Source organism: Montipora foliosa, chromosome 2 (genome assembly GCF_036669935.1).
Source record: "Montipora foliosa isolate CH-2021 chromosome 2, ASM3666993v2, whole genome shotgun sequence".
Classification (NCBI taxonomy): Eukaryota; Metazoa; Cnidaria; class Anthozoa; order Scleractinia; family Acroporidae; genus Montipora; species Montipora foliosa.
In genome coordinates this window covers 33,040,872-33,060,277 of record NC_090870.1, presented here as the reverse complement: position 1 = coordinate 33,060,277, position 19,406 = coordinate 33,040,872, and the positions used below count along the sequence as shown (strand labels likewise).

Sequence of the window (19,406 nt, the reverse complement as noted above, 5' to 3'; positions counted from 1 at the left end):
GCCAATCAAACTGCGCGTCAGACAACCCATAACCAATCAAAATTCGTGTGATGTCAGAGCCATGTTTACATACTCTCCTCTAAACACAGCTATTGACCAATGAGAGTGCGCGTACTATCCTACTTATTTTATAAAATTTGATAGGAGTCGATTTTGGGAGGAAAACCGGGGTATCGGGAGAAAAAAGACCCTCGGAATAGGATGGTGAATGACTGAAGCTCGCATACGAAGCTTATAACCAAGGAAACCAAGGCCTAGGCTTGGACCAGTGACACGCCGATGAAAGGCAAACTCACGGAAAGAAAAACCACAATCACTGAATTGTCACATCCTTTTATTCACACTAGTTACCTGTGTAAATAACATTGAGTACACTTGCGAAGTGTCTAAAAACGACCATCCTTTTTTTGTGGGTATTTTGTGTTTTGTCCTTTTTGTTTTTAGAATAATCCAAGCCGCCATGCGGATTATTTTCTTTTTCTGGTCTGGTTTTTCTGGTGTTATGAACTTTTTTATTGTATTTTTTTTGTCAATGCCCTTTGAACCATCATTTTGAAAAGGTCTTACTGTACACTCTCAGGGCATTACATTTTTCTTTTTTTTTTTTTTTTTTCCACTTTTTTTGCTTTGTTAAGTGTGTAACTATGTGTATTACGTCTGTTTGTGTATGCTAAGTGTCAACGTTCTGTAAACAATACGCCGCTTAAATGTGTAAACATGTACAACTTGCTTATGCAATGGGCCATTCTACGATACAATAACAAAACTCTGCCAATTCCTCCCTGTTTATCGAGGCCTGAGGCCCTTAAATATCCTGTAAGCAATAAATTGCTACAATAAGAACTGTATCTAATCACTTTGGGTCTGGCGGAACGAAAATCTCCCCAAATCGTTCAACAACTTCACTTATCTGCCTCTGCAAGGAAGACTGCTTTGGAACCTTGGAACCATGATGGTGGTAAATCAATTGACATCTTTTCTTTGCGCGATCACAGAAATCCTCCTAGAAATCAAATTCATGAATTACGTAACCTTAATCATATGTCAGTAAGTGAAATAGTTCAAGTACTCGTCGTATGTACCGAGTAAATTGATCCTAATCTTTGTGTCCTTTGCTTCACAAGCTCGCTTAATGAACTAGACTCCTCACTCTTCGAAACACTATAGGTTTGATCAAATCGTTTTGCATAACCCGCATGCACTTGATTACACTTCTTTCACGTCACCTGCAAAAAAGGAATAGGCCTTATCACGGTTTTGGAAGCCATCTTGACGGGTAGGCAAATGTGTCCGAAATAGCGGTGTTTCTACGGGAATCTGCGTTGAAATAACGTGAGAAAACCTTGAATAAAGTCGACAGTTACTTGTGAAAATACATTGTTCGTGGTTCGTCTTACGAAGCTCGTTTCACCCCGACCAAGGGACTCATCAGAGACCTTTCTGCTTGGCAAACTCGTTCGCTAACAAAATTATGACAATAATCTCGCCTTATGTCGTATAAGGATTCCCGACCGCACAAATTCACGAGCAAACATTTACCTTGAACCTTGAACCTTGAATGATACCTTGACTGGCAAACTTACGTTGCTAACCAAAGGAGTTTACTGACAAGAATTTGAGGGTCCAACCTGCACTACTGGTTTTTTCCCTTTTTTTCCCACAGACGAATGTCTGTCTGAGCGTAAATTTCAAGCAATTGTATGGCCAAACTTAAAATTCCGCTTTGCAAATTCTAGTGCAGGTAGGATTCTCTTGGAAAAGTCCGAAACCGAAAATTTCAGAATCCTAAAACGAATCTTGCGTTTCGGTGCTAAAATCTATTAATGGATTTTTCAATCCAAAGTATCCACAGTCGTATGAGTCGCGGGGATCCTGTTTCGTTAGGAATGAACCGCAAAAAAATATTTGGAAAGCAGTCGTGAGAAATAAACAAATTTGCTTGCTGGGTAGGCGTTTTCAGTGTCGTTTCTTTGCAAAAGTCACCCAGAAATGTTATCGGACAGAGTTGGGAAGATTTCACAGGAAATAAAAAAATCTGGGACGACTGAACGAGTTATAAGTGTTCGCTTTTGGAGGACGAAAATTAACTATTAACAGGTTATGGGCTCCTGCTAATGTCCTATCAAAACAATTCGTAGGTGGTTTATTGTGAGAGAGAAATTTGGCATTCAGTCAACGGACAAAAGGCCCATTTTCAGTTTTTTCTTTCCTTTGAATGCGAAGAGTCTCTATCCTTTTTGATCAATGATTCTTTTAATTAGACAAAAGTTAAGATAAAGTGCTCACCCAACTTCCAAGTTCAGTCATGTGTGCCCATAGTTCTTCAGCTGCAGTAGAACACAACTCCACAACCGACTCCGACCCGCAAGATCCCGTCGCCATCGCTGTAAGTTCTCCGGCAGTTATGACGAGAAATATAAATTCGTTCCACGAAAAAGTCAACTCTTTCAAATCAATTTCCATCGCAAAACTACTGATTGCTTTCTGAATGTCCACGCTTGATTGCACTGGTATGTCTAAACATGTTAAGTCTACTATCCCTCGTAACTTATCTGCAAGTGTCGTTAAATACCCTGTAACTTTTTTCACTGATGAAGAACAACAATGTATGTCCAGTCCACGTCTCTTTCGCGTGAAGAGATCCAAAAGCAACGTCAAGTCCCTTTTAAGTTCAAATTCAGTTAACTCCCTGACAACATCTTCTCGAGTCAATGATCGCATTACTTCCTTCAAGAAACTGACATCTTGCCAGGAGATCTTCCCCTCGTATTCTAAATCACGGAAAATTCTACAAGTGTTCGCGTACTGTTGTAAACGTTGTCCGGTACAGTAAAGACAAAGCTTTTTCAGATGTGCTTGTTCCAAATTTTTAGAAATTTGAAACAGAACAGATCTGTATTCCCGTCTAAGTTGGCTAGTTACTGTCGTCGAAGTGTTCGTCTTATGCATGGCGGTCAAAGTGAGTTCGAGAAAGCAAGTCACGTGACATCGAGTTGGTTACTCCGATTCTAGGAAAAACCGGAAGTTGCATGTGAGTGAGGCTTAATTAATGGCCCTAATCGGACGCCACAAACAGACTCCTGATATCCTTTGCTATTTACATCCGAGCAATTCGCGCGGAATTTGCGCCCGAAAATGTTGTAATCTTTGCAGGAATAAATGAGTTAAAATCATCTCACTGTTTTAGTATCCACCACTAGTCACTTCCACTTCGGTGAATAGTTGCTAAAGATATACACCTCTAAGCTCATCGCTTGTAACCCTTTCGATGACACTATCTCCGACTATGTGGGGGCCATGGGGAAATGGAATATACTGCATGAAGTTAATAATCATTTTTTTACCTTCCTTGAATTCAATTTCATGCCTCGTATGGAGGCATCTGAATAAATTCCTGATACTGTAAATGGTAAATATGAAAGCGAGCATCTAGGAATGATTTCCATGACTGTAGCGTCACCTACATACTTGACTCTGCCCTTGGGCACGTATCTGCCATACCGTTTACAAGAATGCAGAAGAGCAAGGATGCTAACTTGGCTCCCTGTGGTGCCCCGCCATTAAGCTGAATAGGGAGAGACAACGAATTACACACTCTAACCATCTGAGTCCTATTTGTTAAAAAAGCAGCAATCCATCTAACAAGATGAGGATCTATATCTCCATAATAAAGTTCACTTAGCAGTACATTGTGGTCGACAAGGTCGAAGCCTTTCCTTAAGTCTGAGAAGAAAATTCTAATGCATCAGCCACAAGTACCCGAAGACAATTCCTAATTCTTTGACCACGAATGCTAGATCTCTCGCAAAATCTGGTGCTTTACCTGCGCTTCACTGTGAATTAAAGACTCAAAAAGCTGATATCTGTTGCATCTCCGGAGGCTTGGTTAAATCAGAACGTTCTTACTCATCTTATCTGTACTGAAGGTTTGTCTGTTCTACGTAAAGGCAGGACTGGTCGTCAAGGCGATGGAATTGCTATATTGTCTAGAAGTAATTGGCAATTGGAAAGATTGGAAGGGAATTTCTCCAATGTTTTTGAGTGTTTATGGGCTAAAATACCAAGTAGTAACCCTGAATTTTTTCATCGCTGTAGTTTATCATCCCCCTGAACCACAATATGATGCTTATGACCCGACTGGCCTTTTTGACAAACACATTCAATGATTTTCTGGTTGCTGATCCTAACTCAAACTTATTATTTGTGGAGACGTAAATAAACTACGATACGAAGACCTGCGTTTGCAAAATTCACTGTTTCAAATAATTAGACCTCCTACAAGACAGGACAAGATCCTTGATGCCGGTCTTCATGCTAACATACCCCACTTGTGGGGTAAGATACTTGTGATCAAATGTCTGGTTAGGTCTGATCATTTGATGGTAATGGCTTCTCCTCTTATTCCTGCCAAATTCCTTAGAAAGACAACCTGTTTCAGAGATGCAAGAGAACAGAATAAGATCAAAATGAGTCGTGGTTTACCGTCAGGAAATGGATTGGTCTGAGGTATTTTTAAGCGAAAAGATTGATGATAAAGTTCAACTGGTACAAGATAAACTCGTGTCTTTGTATGGCAGCTGCTTTCCAACAATCTCTGTGAGAGTACTTCGAGAGACTCTCCTTTTGTGTCACTGCATGTTGGTGAACTGCTTAATGAGAGACGAAAGCTATTAAGACAGCACAGAGGCAGCATGCAAGTCAAACCCTAATCGATAAAGTCAACGCTTCAATTAGAAGAAATCAAATTCTAGCGGTGAAAAATGACATCAACGAGAAAGATGAAGTCTCCAAATCGTGGTGTTAATTCAATAACTGGTCGGAAGTTTACTCATTATCTGTCAGCTCTATCATCAGTCATTGTGAAAATAATGATTAGGTCTGCAACATTAACACTGACCCTAATTACATGGATCCTTAAGCCCTCTCTATTCCTGATGGTACTACGATTCCCGAGGTCATTTCTCTGGCCATTTGAAACGTTGTACTTAATCTAAAGAGAACAGCTGCCGGTCCTGGTCAACCTCCATTTTGGCTGTGGAGAGATTTCACCCCTTTGCTTTGCCCTTGACCTTGCACTAATCATATCCCACGTCTTCAATTGCTCCCTTAGATGTCAAATAGTCCCCACTTAGTGGAAAATGGCTGGTATCATGCCTTTACCAAAGGAAACTCCATTTAAGGACGTTCGCGCGAAAATCTCCCCACATTGAAATTTGTTTAATTTCTCGCCTGAAGTTATGCCATAAATTACTTATTCCAAAAATTAAGAAAAATTGGGGGGTCACCGACTTTGTTTCAGAGAAAAAGGCAAGGAAAAAATGCCCTGATTTTGATAGATAGGTAATCATAACGAGATGTGGCCTGATCTACTCATCCGTCGAAAATCATAAACTTAATATGTCAGAGTGAAGGTTTCTGTGCATAGAAATATAGGAGTGGGCTTTTTAGTTAATTGCATGCCGCTAGGGATGTCGTAAAGAGTATAGTTAATCCTCAATGAGCGTTTTCGCAAGCACTACCCGTTGTAACCACTTCCGGAATTCAGGACACACAAGCAAAGACAAATTTTAAAAAAGATAACTTCTTACATGGTGATTTTTTTCATTTCACCATATTTTGTAGATTGTAAGAAGAGCAAGTGATTAATGTCTTAAAAAATAGGGGTCACCAATGTTCTAAAAGAGTAAAACCGATTTGATGTTGCGAACCTCTTGGAAAATTTCGCTTGCAACGTTGTTGCGTGACCTGTCGGGGAAGGACTGGAAACCAAGACAGGATCCATGGATTAAAGGTTTTTGTAAAAAACAAGAACTTTCTGGAGCATAGCAACGAAGTTTCAAGCAGGCGTTATCTTCATTTGGTTAGTTTTTTGTATCATATCTCTGCATTGCCGTCATGCTCATCTTCTGGAGTGTGGTTTTTGTGAAATATAATCTCTGGCTGCTTCCTCGCAGGTCCGCACTATTCAAGTGGACGGGGAAGACAATACAATTCACCTCTATTTTCATGAAACTAAGGAACAGAACTTCAAAAACATGTATTCATTTTGAACTAAGAAGTTCGTAGTGTAATAAAAACATTAAAAACCTAACCCAATTAAATTTAAGTAAACCAACCTTCCTCGAGTTTTCCAAAGCTTTCAGCCACTACTCGATTAGCTACCTTTTCCAGACCTTTTCAATCCTCCCGCTCCTTTCTCTTTAACGTTTCATGATGAATTGGAAATAAATGTGCCATTCCTTTGCCGGCCTGGAATTTTTTCCCCGGCGTTTTTGTCGCCATAAGATCTTAAGTAATGCTTGAAGTAATGTGTGACATGTTACAGTCGCGTTACCAGCGCAGTAAAAGTTGCGCACAAACAATTAGCGCGAACGTCCTTAAGATTTTAAACCAGCTTAGACCTATATCGTTAACTAATATCATAATGAGGCTTTTTGAGAGAGTTGTTTTTAGATCTGAGCTCTTCTATCCAATGTCATTAATAATTCTATTGGTTCTGGTCAATTTGCATATCGCAAAGGCTACAATACCACCATGGCCTTGGTTAAGTGTCAGCACGAATGGCTTAAACAGCTTGATATAGCGGTGATGTTGACTTTATTAGAATTTTTTCATTTGATTTTAGTAAGGCATTTGATTCCTGACAATCCACTTCATCACCTCTTACCACCTACTAGGGATCGAGTTTTGAGATATAGGGGCTACTCTTTATTATACCTAGAGTAAGGACTGAACGTTTTAAAAGTGTTTTTATCAATAGGGCTTTATTTTGTTTTAGATAATTAGATAATTTTAGAAATGTGTAAACTGAACACGTCTGACTATTAATTATCCAGAGCTTCCAAGATAGTATGGAAAAAAGAGGTAAGTGCTTGGTTTGTTGAACATCCTGGGAGAGAAATTGAACTGTTGAGAATTTAGTTTGTCAAATACGCTAGTGAACAGAGACTCTGCAGGGAACCTTCAAGGACTTTAGCTAAAGAGAGGGTCAGAGAAATAGGCTTTAAGTCATTTTCAACATTCTTTGGAGGGCGAACCTTGGGAAGTGGGGCGACAATTGCACACTTCATCATCATCATTATCATCATCATCACTGCCGCTCGACACGAGCACGGCGGTCCAAACGAGGTTTGTCCAGGCAGCTAGCCAGAAGGCTGCCCCTGTTTAAGCGCTGCAGCAGCTTTTCGCCTTGCGCGTTTCTCGTCCTCAGCTATCCTCCTATTGGTTTCAAAAGTCTTAACGCCATCACAAACCGTTCTCCTCCACACCAGTTTGTCTGCTGGGGCTGTGGCCCAGTCAGCAATCTCACAGTCTTTAAAGGTCCTTTCAAGTGCGTCCTTGTATCTCTTTTTAGGAGCACCGACTCTTCGAGATCCAGTAGATAGCTGACTGAAGAGAAGCTGTTTTGGGAGGCGTTGTGCATTCATTCTGACCATGTGTCCATACCATCTGAATCTATGTTGCTGTACTTGTAAGGGAAGCTCAGTCAAAGACTGCAGCATTGGTGACACGATCATACCATTCGATATTCATGATCGACGGAGGTATCTTTGGTGAAATGTCTCGAGTTGCTTCATCTATAAGTAGTCCACGTTTCTGACCCATACAGGAGCGTTGGCGTAATGACGGTTTGATAGACTCGTATTTTGGTGTCCAACTCAAGTTCGTGGTTGTCGAAGACTCGCTTGCGTAGCTTTCCAAAGGCTGATGCAGCAGCGCTGATCCTGTTCTTGATCTCACCGTCAAGTGAAACATCACTTGCCACATAACTACCAAGATACTTAAAGTGTGGAACTTAAGATTGGTTCCATCTGCAGTAGTGATGGGAAATATCCCTGCTCAAGCTTCGAGTTATAAATATCCGCCAGCACAGGGGAAAAGCTCAAAGGCGAATTCTTTTCAAACAACATTGGGAATCTCATCAGGGCAGGATGATTTCTTTATCTTCAGAGCGTGCATGCAAAAGTCTTGTAGACCTTGTAATCTGAAACATAGAGGTGCTCAGCCACAGGACCCCATAAGAGCAGGGAGAGGCTGCGCGACGGCTTGAAATGACTCGTGAGGCTGCCCAAAAACTCAATAAACTTCTGCTCAAGCGACGCATCGTCAGTGACCTCATCACTAACCAGTGGACCATTGATTGCTGCACGTAAGACCTCCCAATTCTCTAATATCTTTCCAGTATCTTGAGCTGTTAGATTCTTGGAGGCTTGCAACTTTGTTGTTATAAAATCGTTTCTTACCCATAACACACTCCCTCTGTACCCTAATTCTCAGTGCCTTGTACACCGTAAAGAATTTTCCATATAAGGCCAAAGCTCTTCGTCGCCGCTTGGCAATACGTAGACGATATCCATGGCTTGTCAGATATGAACACTTTCACATAACACTCGGGGAAAAATAAATCCACAGCGTAAGTTAGAAAGCTGTAAAGCAGGTCAACTGTATCTTGGACATCTGGAGTCTGCTTGATTAATGACTTGTCCATTGATGTGATCCACGCCCCAAACTCCTTCAGTCGACTGCTCATGGTGTCGCGCTGTGAAACAGTTCTTGGCTACGTTTTACTTGTGAGACCTTCATTGCGTGTCGGAAGAAAAAATTGGTGTCGAATTGAATAATTGAATGATTTTACGTGTGATATATTGAAATGTAGGGAAGCTCATGTGAGCTACATCGAGTGCTAGAGCAAACAGCGGCGATGCGAAATACCCGATGTTGTCGAGAGTCGATCTGTGGATGTGTACGTCTCCTTTGCTAGTTCAAATTAATTATTCCTTGGTTCAACATAGGTAATCACAAAGAAAAGTGAGTTAAAGCTGAAATCCGCGTTTGTGCGATCGCCTTCAAATGCAATGATCAAATCACAAGTGCCACTGGCGAGCGCATTAAACTGGTGTATTTTGATAACAAGTATGAGAAAAAGTGGGTACTTTTGCAAACTGTAAGAAAACAGCAAGAAAAACCAATCCAAGTGCATGCGATTGGCGTGCGATCACGTGGTTTTCCAATTATAGGTATCCAATTTGAACAACACCAAATTGGATACCTGTAATTGCATGCACTTGGATGGGGTCTTTCATGCTGTTTTAATTTCCTACAGTTTGCAAAATATTATTGAATAGTATTTTAACTTTTTCACATAAACAGTATTCAAAGACCTTTTATCCTCGAATTTTGCAATAGTTAGGATTACCGGTAATTAGTAATTGAACCTCGTGCCGTACAATTCAGGGAGTAAACGTGCTCGTAATTTCAAATCAGTCTCGCCCTTCGCGCTCGGCCGATTTTAAAATCACTGGCACGATCACTCCCTAAATTGACTTGAACCATGGTGTGTCTTCTTTGCCACCAAGTGTAAACGATGCTGCCCCTCCCTCTAGTCGTGGGCCTTCATTTGCCTCCTGGAGATTTTCGTTTGATGCACCATTTATCTTACCCCAGGGGTTCTTCTGTGAATGTTGGCATCTTCTCTGACCATAGAAGTGTATCTTATGCCACTATTCAAGAAGCTATTCGCCATATGAAAGCCTTAGGTTCAGGATGTTTTTGGCTAAGACGGATATAAAGAATGCTTTCCGGATAATTCCGGTGCGGCCACAAGATTAAGGCCTTTTGGGCATGAGATGGCAAGAGGCATACTTCTATGATCACTTTATGCCCATGTGGTGCTCTAGCAGTTGTAAAACCTTTGAGACTTTTGGTACCGCTTTGGAGTGGATTGCCACTTCTCAGCTGAGTATTAACACATCATTCGTTTGCTTGATGATTTTCTTGTTATAGCCCCCTCTCAGACCCTATGCCAAAATCAACTAAATTTATTCCTGGACCTTTGTTCTTACCTTGGCGTTCCCATAGCACCAGAGAAAACACTTGGCCCTTCTACTACACTCTCGTTTACGCGTATTGAATTAGATTCTGTTTCATTTGAAGCCCGTTTGCCCAAGGGGAATGTTGACGAGCGCCTAAACACCTTATCCAGTTTCATTGCACGCAAGAAAGTGACCCTACGGGACATTCAATCCTTAACTGGCTCAATTTTGCTTGTGCTGTCGTAGTACCCGGAAGGGCATTTTTACGCAGATTAATTGATCTTACTTTGGGGGCTTAAATATCCTAAACAATTGTTCATATCACTCGCGAGGTTAGATCAGATTTGTGTGTTTGACAAACGTTTTTGGATTGTTTCAATGGTAGGTCCTTCTTTCTTGAGGACACCTGGTACAGTTCCAAAAAACTAACTTGCTGCCGGGGCATTAGGTTTTGGGGCAGTTTTTGGTCATAAATGGTGCTATGGGACATGGCCTGAAAAGTGGATAGGTGCCAATATTGCTATTTTAGAGTTTTACCTCATTGTCCTTAATTTGTATTTGTGGGGGAGCAAAATGCTGAATCGCTGCATTCTATTCTTCATCAATAATGTATTGACAAGCAGTCTTGTAAAGATAAAGGGTTGATGTTTTTTGTTAGAAAACTAGTTTTGATTTCTTTGCAAAATGACGTACTGGTTAAAGCTAAACATGTTCCAGGTGTCCAAAACACTCTGGCAGACTCATTGTCTCGGTTATTGGTGGAGAAATTCAAAGGTTTGGCTCCAGCCTTTATGGACCAAAGTCCAACCGACATCCCCGTTGATCTGCAGCCTCAAAATTGGCACCCATAATATCAACATTATCGCAGTCTAGTCTTCAGCCTTCATCCATTCCAACATATCGGCCCGCATGGAAGCTTTTTTCTTAGTTTTTGCTGTCTATGTTATCAGAGGTTGTTACAAGGCTTCCTATTTCACCCTCTGTCCTTTATTCCTTATATGTATGATCATGATTACGCTCCATGAACTGTTAATACCTATGTTTCTGCTTTGGATTATGGTCATAAATTATCTGGGTTCCCAGATACTACAAAAGTATATTTCATTATTCAGATGCTTACTTAAGGGGTCAATCACCAAAGTTCCAATTATCAACATCACTATCAGAAGAGATCAGCATCAGAGCTACTAGTCAAGTACAAGACTTTCAAGTACCGAGGGAGTACTGTTTCAGAGAATGCTAGGTTGGAGGATGAGCTATCTCTCAGAATGGGAAGAGCGAGTGCTGTGTTTGGAAAAGTGAGGGAGAGACTGAGGAACAATCGACATGTGTCTATCCGTGTGAAATGCAAAGTGTACAGAGCGACAGTGCTGGCGACTTTATTGTACGGTGTTGAAACTTGGACTGTCTACAGAGTGCAGCTGAAGAAACTCCACGCGTACATGATGAGACACCTTCGAGCCATAATGAACATCTCATGGAAAGACAAAATAACCAACATAGAAGAAGTGTTGAATCGAGCTGGTCTACCATCAATGGAGGACTTGCTAATACAGATGAATCTGAGGTGGCTCGGACATGTTGAGAGGATGGACCACGCACGTCTCCCTCGGCAGCTACTCTACTCACAGTTATGCGAGGGAAAACGCAATCTGGGTAGACCAAGGATCAGATTTAAAGACACTGTAAAAAGAAACCTGGAGAAGCTGGACATAGACAGGAGTTCCTGGCAGCAGAAGGCTAAGGACAGAGCTGTGTGGAGGAATCTGATCAGACCCAAATGAAACAGCCATTGTCACCCACTACAGGTTGCTATGATGATGACTTAAGGGTCATGGAAAGCTGTGTTCTCGTCTAGATACAAGGAAAGGTTACGTTTATACAAACGTTGGCCGTGTAGCACTTATATTTTAAACAGAGTTAACTGAATAAAGTGTAATGTGAAGTGCTAGATTTCTATCCCATATGAACCATGTGAGCGTTAGCCCTACTGATGGAAATGGGCCCACACAAGGACAGAGAAAAACTCTGACCAGGGTAGGAATTGAACCCACGACCTTCGGGTTAGATCTCCGTCGTTCTACCGACTGAGCTACAAGCTCAGACGGGAGCAGGCCGTAGGAACTGAAGATGTTAAAGTCACGGCAATGAACATGTATAAGTACAAGGAAAGGTTACGTTTATACAAACGTTGGCCGTGTAGCACTTATATTTTAAACAGAGTTAACTGAATAGATACCCGGCTACCCATCACACTGTCTAACCTTCGCAGAATCATCGGTTCCGCTGTTCTCTTTTGCCAGACACATGATGATATTCATTTAATCAGAGCGCGCCCTGGCTTTCTTTGCCTGCGCGAGGATTGGTTCAGGGCGCAACCCACTGCTCAACTTCACCAGCTTACCCAGTTGGTAAATAATTCACGGGCAGTTAAAGCCCTAAAGTTCACCTTTCTACACTTTAAGCATCATTACAACTAGCGTCCTTTTTCAGTCGTGATCAGTCATCAAGAATTATTCTGTCCTGTTGAAATTTTACTGCAGTATTTGTTCCTTTGAAAGGGAAAGCCTGGGTCCCTCTTTGTTTTGGCAGATGGCTCACCAGTCACCAGATCATATTTTACAGCGAAGCTTTCCATAGCCATTAAGTGCTGTGGTTTTGACCCGTCCCCTTATAAAGGACATAGCTTCCGTATCGGTGTTGGCTCTTATGCTGCAGATGCCGGCATGTTGGATGCACAAATTATGGCATTAGGGCGTTGGAAATCCAATGCATTCTTGAAATATATTTGCACTCCATCATTAACTTGAATTCATTCCCTCATAATATCCGATCATGTCATTCTATATCTGTATTTAAAGGCTTACTTAAAACCTGGCTTTTCAAACAAGCATACCTGGACTAGTTATTGCCATTGAGTTGGTGCAAGATTTTATGATAAGATTACAAAACCTGTGTTATCTCATGGGTTTATTCTATTGTTTATGTGTTTATTGTTTTATGTTTTTATCCTTGTCTATTAATCATGATATTTTTATTAATTATTTCACTATATCCCTTTTTATAAATACATTCTTTGTAAATATTTACTTATATTCTTATGTACATAATTTTATAATCTAGTTTTTAACTTATTGTCATTGTAAAGCGGTTTTGAACCTTGGAATTATCGATATATAAATTATTATTATTATTATTATTATTATTATTATTATTATTATTATTATTATTATTATTATTATTCACTTTTACTAAGGCTTTTTGAGGAATGTAAAGATAAAAAGGTGAAATTTCTTTGGAATACTGACTGGAGATAGGCCGCTTCATTCGTTTGCTTTGGTTAGTCTATAAAACAAAATACAGTGTAGGGCTTTTTACCCAATATTCTTTTCACGTTTTTGATTCCTGTACTAGGAGGAATGGGTTTATTTTTTGTTGTCGAATGTCATTGACTTGACCTATCACATGCCATATTTTTTTTTATGTTAGGCTAATTGTCTCCTTAAAAAATTACTACAAGAGAGCGCGTTGGATATGAGAGAGACCACTGAGTATTGTCCCCGCAGAGGACTTTTAATTTTATATTTTTGAAACTTCTTTTCCTTTGCTTGATTTCATTGTTGTTTTTGGTTGTTAAAAGCTTTTTTCAATCCTCTTTTCCCGTTTTTTCATTTCTGTACTTGGAGGAATGGTGATAGAATCCCCAAGCAGTGCCGTTGCTAAGTGGGTCTTGTGAGCGCTCTGGGCCTGATTGCCACTTCTATGTTTCTTTTTGTTGTCGTTTACACAACCTATTACATATTTATTAATTTACGATCTTTCATCTCCCTGAGAGGGTAAGATAATGGCGGGTGTTGGCTCACAATGGCCAAATGAACACACTCAGAGTGTCTGTAGACTGTCACGTAGTAAATAAATCCGAATCCGTTCAAAGAAAGAAGCCAAGAAAATGATATGTTACAAAAGACTAATACAAAAATATCTGCTTCAAGTCTCAAGTCTGGTCGGTGAATTGTTTGTAAGTTATTTGCCGAAACATGTCACTCATTTTTACAGAGCTTTTTATGGAGACGCCATGTTAAGTTGGGAAAGCCCTACTTCATGGAGTACCCTATGGAGTACCTAAATGGAGTACCCTTAAAAAGCATTTATTGGTCAACATGGTGAGGCATTTAGATGCACGTACCTTTATTTATTTCGAGTTTTGCAGCTCTTCGATTGTTAGAGATCGATTCAGTTCACGAATTGGCCGCCATCTTGAAATTTCGTAGATATTTCATGTATTCCTTATTGTAGTGTATTTATTTTTTTGTGAATTTAGACAAATATTCATACAAACCCTTAACTAAACCCCTATATACCCATATAGACCCATGTATGCCCGTAATATACCCATGTATGCCCTGTAGTATACAGTGTCAGGAGCCCATCTGGAGCGTGCAACTTCCATACAGCGTCTGTGAAACGGCGTTTTCACAAGTAGGTTTATTTTTAGACTAGCCCTTCCCGCGAATTAGGTCAAAAAACAAAGGCAGTTCCGGTTCGGTGACCCTATGACGTCAGCCTAATTTCTTGTAATTGGTCATCGGGCTCCTGTGGGTGTCTCATTAGCGGGAAATTCAATCTAAACATAACCTTACTTGTGAAAATGCCGTTGCACGAAAATAGTTAATTTGCACGCTCCGGGTGATGGGCTCCTGACAGTGTATACCCACACATACCCATGTAAGTGCTGCCCCTGTTTACCAATATATACTCATGTGTGCCCCTGTATACCCACATATACCCATTTGTAGTCTGATGAAATTACCGTGTACAATAAAGTTTTCCCTTCCATTCCATGGAGGTATATATGGGCATACACAGGCCTGAATGGGTATGCATGGGTACTCGCTTTTTATGAATATTTGTCTAAAAATACACTATATTAAGAAATACACGAAATACCTACGAAACTTCAAGATGGCGGCCAATTTGTGAACTGCATCGAACAAAAGGTATGAACATCTATATACCTCGTCATGTTGATGAAGTATTCAATTTGACCAATAAATGATTTTTAGGGGTACTCCATTTGGGTACTCCATAGGGTACTACATGGAGTAGGGCTCCACGTTTTGTCCTCTCCCTATTAAGTTGGTGTTCCTCGAATGGCCTCAAATGAGCAAAACATCTGGACCTCAGTTTGCGATAAAAGCCCTCTCTTTTTGCTCGTGAACTGAACTAAATGAGCACCAACATGTCTTCTACAGCTTTTAATGCTTAATTTGCCAAAAATCACAAGTCACAGACGGGAATGCTCGTCGGAAATTTTGAATTTAACCCCACATAAATGATAAAAAAAGCTCTTCAGTCATGCAGTACTATTCCTGATATTATAAATCGTGTGTCCACTTTATGGAATACTTTCAGATGTGAAGTTCAATCATCGCGAACGAAAAGGATTTGCTATAGCTTATATTGTGAGCAAAGAGTGGTCTAGAGCGCGCTCAGAGAAGAAGAGAGAAGATTGAGATTTCTAATCGCCGTACGGGAGTTTGGAAATACTGAAAGGAATAAAATTGGAATCCCGAAGCGGGGCTTAATTTAACATCGGTGGGGCACATTTATGACTACGAACGACGTAAATATAGCAAACCATCACGTGATCAGAGTTGCTTCGATGGTTCAGTGGGAACTTACTCGCTCCCGGGGCGCGTGGTCTCGAGTTCGAGGCGCGATGGTTCCGGTTGTATCATAACGGGATTCTTATCGAGCGGGTAATCTACTATCCCTGGGGTATGAACATTTGTGACTACGATGAAAACAAAAATTTAACTGGATTATTACCGTGGTATGCATGATATACATCCCACGTAATAAAGTTACATTACTTAATTGTCTTATTAGTGTCGGATTCCTGCAGCCCCGCGTGGATTAGTGAAAAATCCTACAAGCGCGTGGATTCCTGCAAATTCCTACAAGCGCCATAATCGTTCATTATTGTTACTTTAGCCATAGCCATTGAACTCCATGTTGTTTTTGAAGTACTTCATTTTGGCCCAGTAAACTAGCTTCAAAATGCAGCAGCTATCTAATTTATCAGGGGTCGGAAGGGAAAAGTATAAAGAACTTTACGCTCTCGCTGTCGCCAAGCGCAACACTAGTCGATCAATACTGATACACATTTCGAAAGCTCTCAACGACGCATACCATAAGAGGTGTTTTAGGCACCCCTTTAAGTGGCAGCTCCACATACAAGAAATGAGGTTAGCTAGGTTAGCTGGGTTGGGAACACCCGCCTAGTATAATGGCTTTGCCATGCTGATGAAGCCCAAAATGTGCGAAATAGCACTTTTTCCTCTTGTTTTAACGGCAAATAAAGAAGCAATTCAAGTTTTAGTTGGTGAAAACAGTTATTTTGGGGGCTAAGGATTGGCACCATCATTATGAAAAGGATCCAGATCCCTTCCAAAAACAAATGGATCGCGATTTTAGGCCCCAAAACGGTCTCGAGAAGAGATTTCTCTGGACTGCTCTTTGAAGGACGGACGGTGACCCTCTTCTCAAGCCCGCGTTTATGTTATCCAGAAAAATGGTTTTGTTTTCGTTATCATGTCCGCTGGATAGGTGTAACGCGTGTCTTGGAAATCACGTTTCACTTCCTCCATGAATAGGTGCTAGAGGTCATTTGCTTCCATTTCATTAGGGAAGATTACGTTTCAAAACGAGACGGAACTTAGGTAACAGAATGATCGTTAAGTACAAAAGAAAGTGCAAACATTAAGTGCATAAAACAAAGCGAAACTCATCACTGAGAACAATGCTTTATTTGAAATTCTTACAAATAGCATTTCACTAAAAGGAAGTAATATAACTGAGAAAAGAAAATAAGGAGTCCGAACCGCCACAATGTAATTTTTTTGTCACTAAATTTGTTCCGCCACAACTTATGTGATTTGCCACTTCTGGTAACTTCTGCTTGTTTGTTTGTCTGTTTTTTGTTCTTATTGCTTCTTTGTTTTCCTTTTTTTTCTGGTATTTATGTTAATTTTCATGTTTTTGTTATGTGTTTTCTTTTTCCTTTTACCGTTTTTTTCTTTTTTTTTATTTAATTCCTGTGTTTTCCACTTTTGTTTTTTGTTTTTTTATTTTCTTTCTTTTTTTTGTTGTTGTTTGTTTTTTTTTTTTTGTTTTTATCTGAAAAGTCTACTGATCATCCCTTTCATCCCTTTGGATTGTTGAGAGACGACAGTAATGTTCTATATTGAGGAGAGATAAGTTGCTTCCCCTGGCTCCTTCTCCAGCTTCACATTTGCTTTCTCCTCCTCAGTTTCATTGTATTAGTGTTCACCATCATCAACATCATCATCATCATCACCATCATCACTATAATTGCTGCTATCATGTTTCAGTAATTTTTCCGTCGGTGTCTGCAATATAATTATGTTGCCCTCCTCCTTTACCTGGGCTTGGGACCAGCAAGATATCACTGACATTGGCAGATCTATCCAGGCGGAGTTGCATCTCAGGTATGTTCTGTCAAATTTTAAAGTTCATTCACTCACAGCTTGGTTGCTGGAAAAATGGCGTTTTCATAAACTGGTCGACTGCATCAACCACAATTTTCTTCGAGGAAGTAGTGTTTCCGTTAGAGTCGTGATCATTGTAAACTTCATTGAATCGTTGTTTCACGTGCTGGCAAAATTCCTCCTGAAAACGAGATCATAAGCTGGTCAGAACGATGATTTTGCATCAGTGGCCAGTTGTCCAAATAGTGACGGAAATCATTCATATGTATTTTGTATCTATGTTAATTTGGAATAAGGACGATAAGTCTGATACCCGTCGTCACAACCTTGAAGAACCCGCATAAGACTTTTATCCTAGGTTTATACTAGATACTAATGTTTATGATTGGACAGGGTTTTCTATTTTTTTTGCACGAGCGAGTTATTGTAAGGCGCATCGAGCTACGGTATCTTTCATTATGATAATGATGATGACGATGATGACGGTTATTATTATTATTATTATTATTATTATTATTATTATTGTTGTTATTATTATTATTATTATTATTATTATTATTATTATTATTATTATTACATTTTCGCGCAGCCTGCCACAGAATACTGGGTTAACCCTTGGAGCAAGTTGCTACACGCAACCTCAGGTCCTAGGTCTAAGCCACTGATCCAACGTACACCGACAGGAAAATTGTCCACGGTTGCTTGCTTCGAAACTCTGTCTCCTTAATGTCCAACACGCTTCTAAGAATTCTTGCCGTCCCAAATAGAGCAGTTTTTTTTGCAGTACTTCTACCTGTATCACTATTCCAATCTTTTTCAAAAATTCCTTTAGTTTTTGTGACAGTCTCCAGAGCGCTAACGACTACTGGGACAACTTCCACTTGTCTTAATGTCGACATTATCATAATTTCCCCTTTAAATCTCTGTACTTAATTATTATTATTATTATTATTATTATTAGTATTATTATTATTATTATCATTATTATCATTATCATTATCATTATCATTATCGTTATCATTATCATTATCACAGTCTTTGCTGGTGCCCCTTTTTGTACGTCAGCTGGGCGCAAACCATGCACATGGGGTATCATTTGTTCAAGTCAATAATTCTGTTCAGATATTATTATTATTATTATTATTATTATTATTATTATTATTATTATTATTATTATTATTATCATTCGCATATTAATTGTATCAATTTTATTTTGTGAATAATCTTGAATTATGAATAAAGTTCATCATCATCATCATCATTATTATAATTATTATTATAATTATTATTATTATTATTATTATTATTATTATTATTGTTGTTGTTGTTGTTTTTATTACTATCATTATAATTATTGTTAGCAGGTGAGATATCACACTAACCAATGAAGACCAGTGGAGGGGCTTTAAAGTCCAACAGCGGCCCAAAGATACCCACCAGCTCTCAAAGTATAAAAAGATTTGCCTTGTGTACGCTTTGATATCCCCGCGAACAGCACGAAAATAATATCATAGCCCCTCAGGAGGAGATCCTCCTCAATCTCATTGTCCACTTTGCTCAAACTAACATAACTGCGGGCTCCTAGCTTGTGAGGGCAAGTTTACTTGCACTCTTATTGAGAAGCAAGTCAGACCAGATGATCTTCTCTTTCGAACGGCTATTTCGAATTTCACAGATAGGGATATTAGCACCAAAGAAAAATTTTGCCACTAGATCATCAAAGAGGTCTACTTTTCAGACAGTAATAAACAGTTCTTTGAGGTAGGGACATGAACTATACACAAGGAACAAGTATGCTATTACTTTCTCAATATCTCTATAATTAATTTTCGTGACCACTGCCAACATAAAATATTTGACGACACGAAATAAATTCCCTGGCCTTAGGCAATATATCAACTTGAAGACAGAATATTAATTATCAAACAAAATTAAACAAATTAAAGCAATGGGAATTCCACAAACGAAGACGTTAAAATAGTATTACTGATCACATTTCAAGATAATCTGAGAGTGTGTTGCATCACCACATGTATTGTGTTAAACTCAATATCTCTGACAGCCCGAAATGCATGCGCGTGTT

General features: G+C 39.7%; 2 protein-coding genes across 3 annotated transcripts in view; both read right to left on the bottom strand.

The window, feature by feature from the left end:
- Positions 1-317: 317 nt before the first annotated feature.
- On the bottom strand, positions 318-2,962 carry LOC137990708 (uncharacterized). Of its 2 annotated transcripts, XR_011121548.1 has the most exons (3): positions 2,287-2,962; positions 1,083-1,226; positions 867-1,003 (listed from the first exon to the last, which is right to left on the bottom strand). XR_011121548.1 is itself a non-coding variant. In XM_068835821.1 (2 exons), the coding sequence occupies exons 1-2, from the start codon at positions 2,947-2,949 to the stop codon at positions 854-856; spliced, it is 813 nt and encodes a 270-aa protein (XP_068691922.1). In that variant the 5' UTR covers positions 2,950-2,962; the 3' UTR covers positions 318-853. The 2 variants fall into 2 exon arrangements, 1 of the variants encoding a protein (XP_068691922.1); XM_068835821.1 differs by lacking the exon at positions 1,083-1,226 and having other exon boundaries at positions 318-1,003.
- A 14,027-nt stretch (positions 2,963-16,989) lies between these two features.
- The window catches only part of LOC137992881 (uncharacterized), a 3,595-nt gene continuing 1,178 nt past the window's right edge, over positions 16,990-19,406 (bottom strand). Inside the window, exon 2 of the mRNA XM_068838446.1 lies at positions 16,990-17,504. Coding sequence (XP_068694547.1) covers positions 17,352-17,504 — 153 coding nt within the window. The 3' untranslated portion in view covers positions 16,990-17,351. The remainder of the gene's footprint in view (positions 17,505-19,406) is intronic.

Coding starts and splice junctions, on each gene's coding strand:
- LOC137990708 (XM_068835821.1), bottom strand. CDS start 2,949: ATGCATAAGACGAACACTTCGACGACAGTAACTAGCCAACTTAGACGG. Junction 1,004..2,286: donor TGACTGAACTTGGAAGTTGG/GTGAGCACTTTA, acceptor TTTGATTTCTAG/GAGGATTTCTGTGATCGCGC.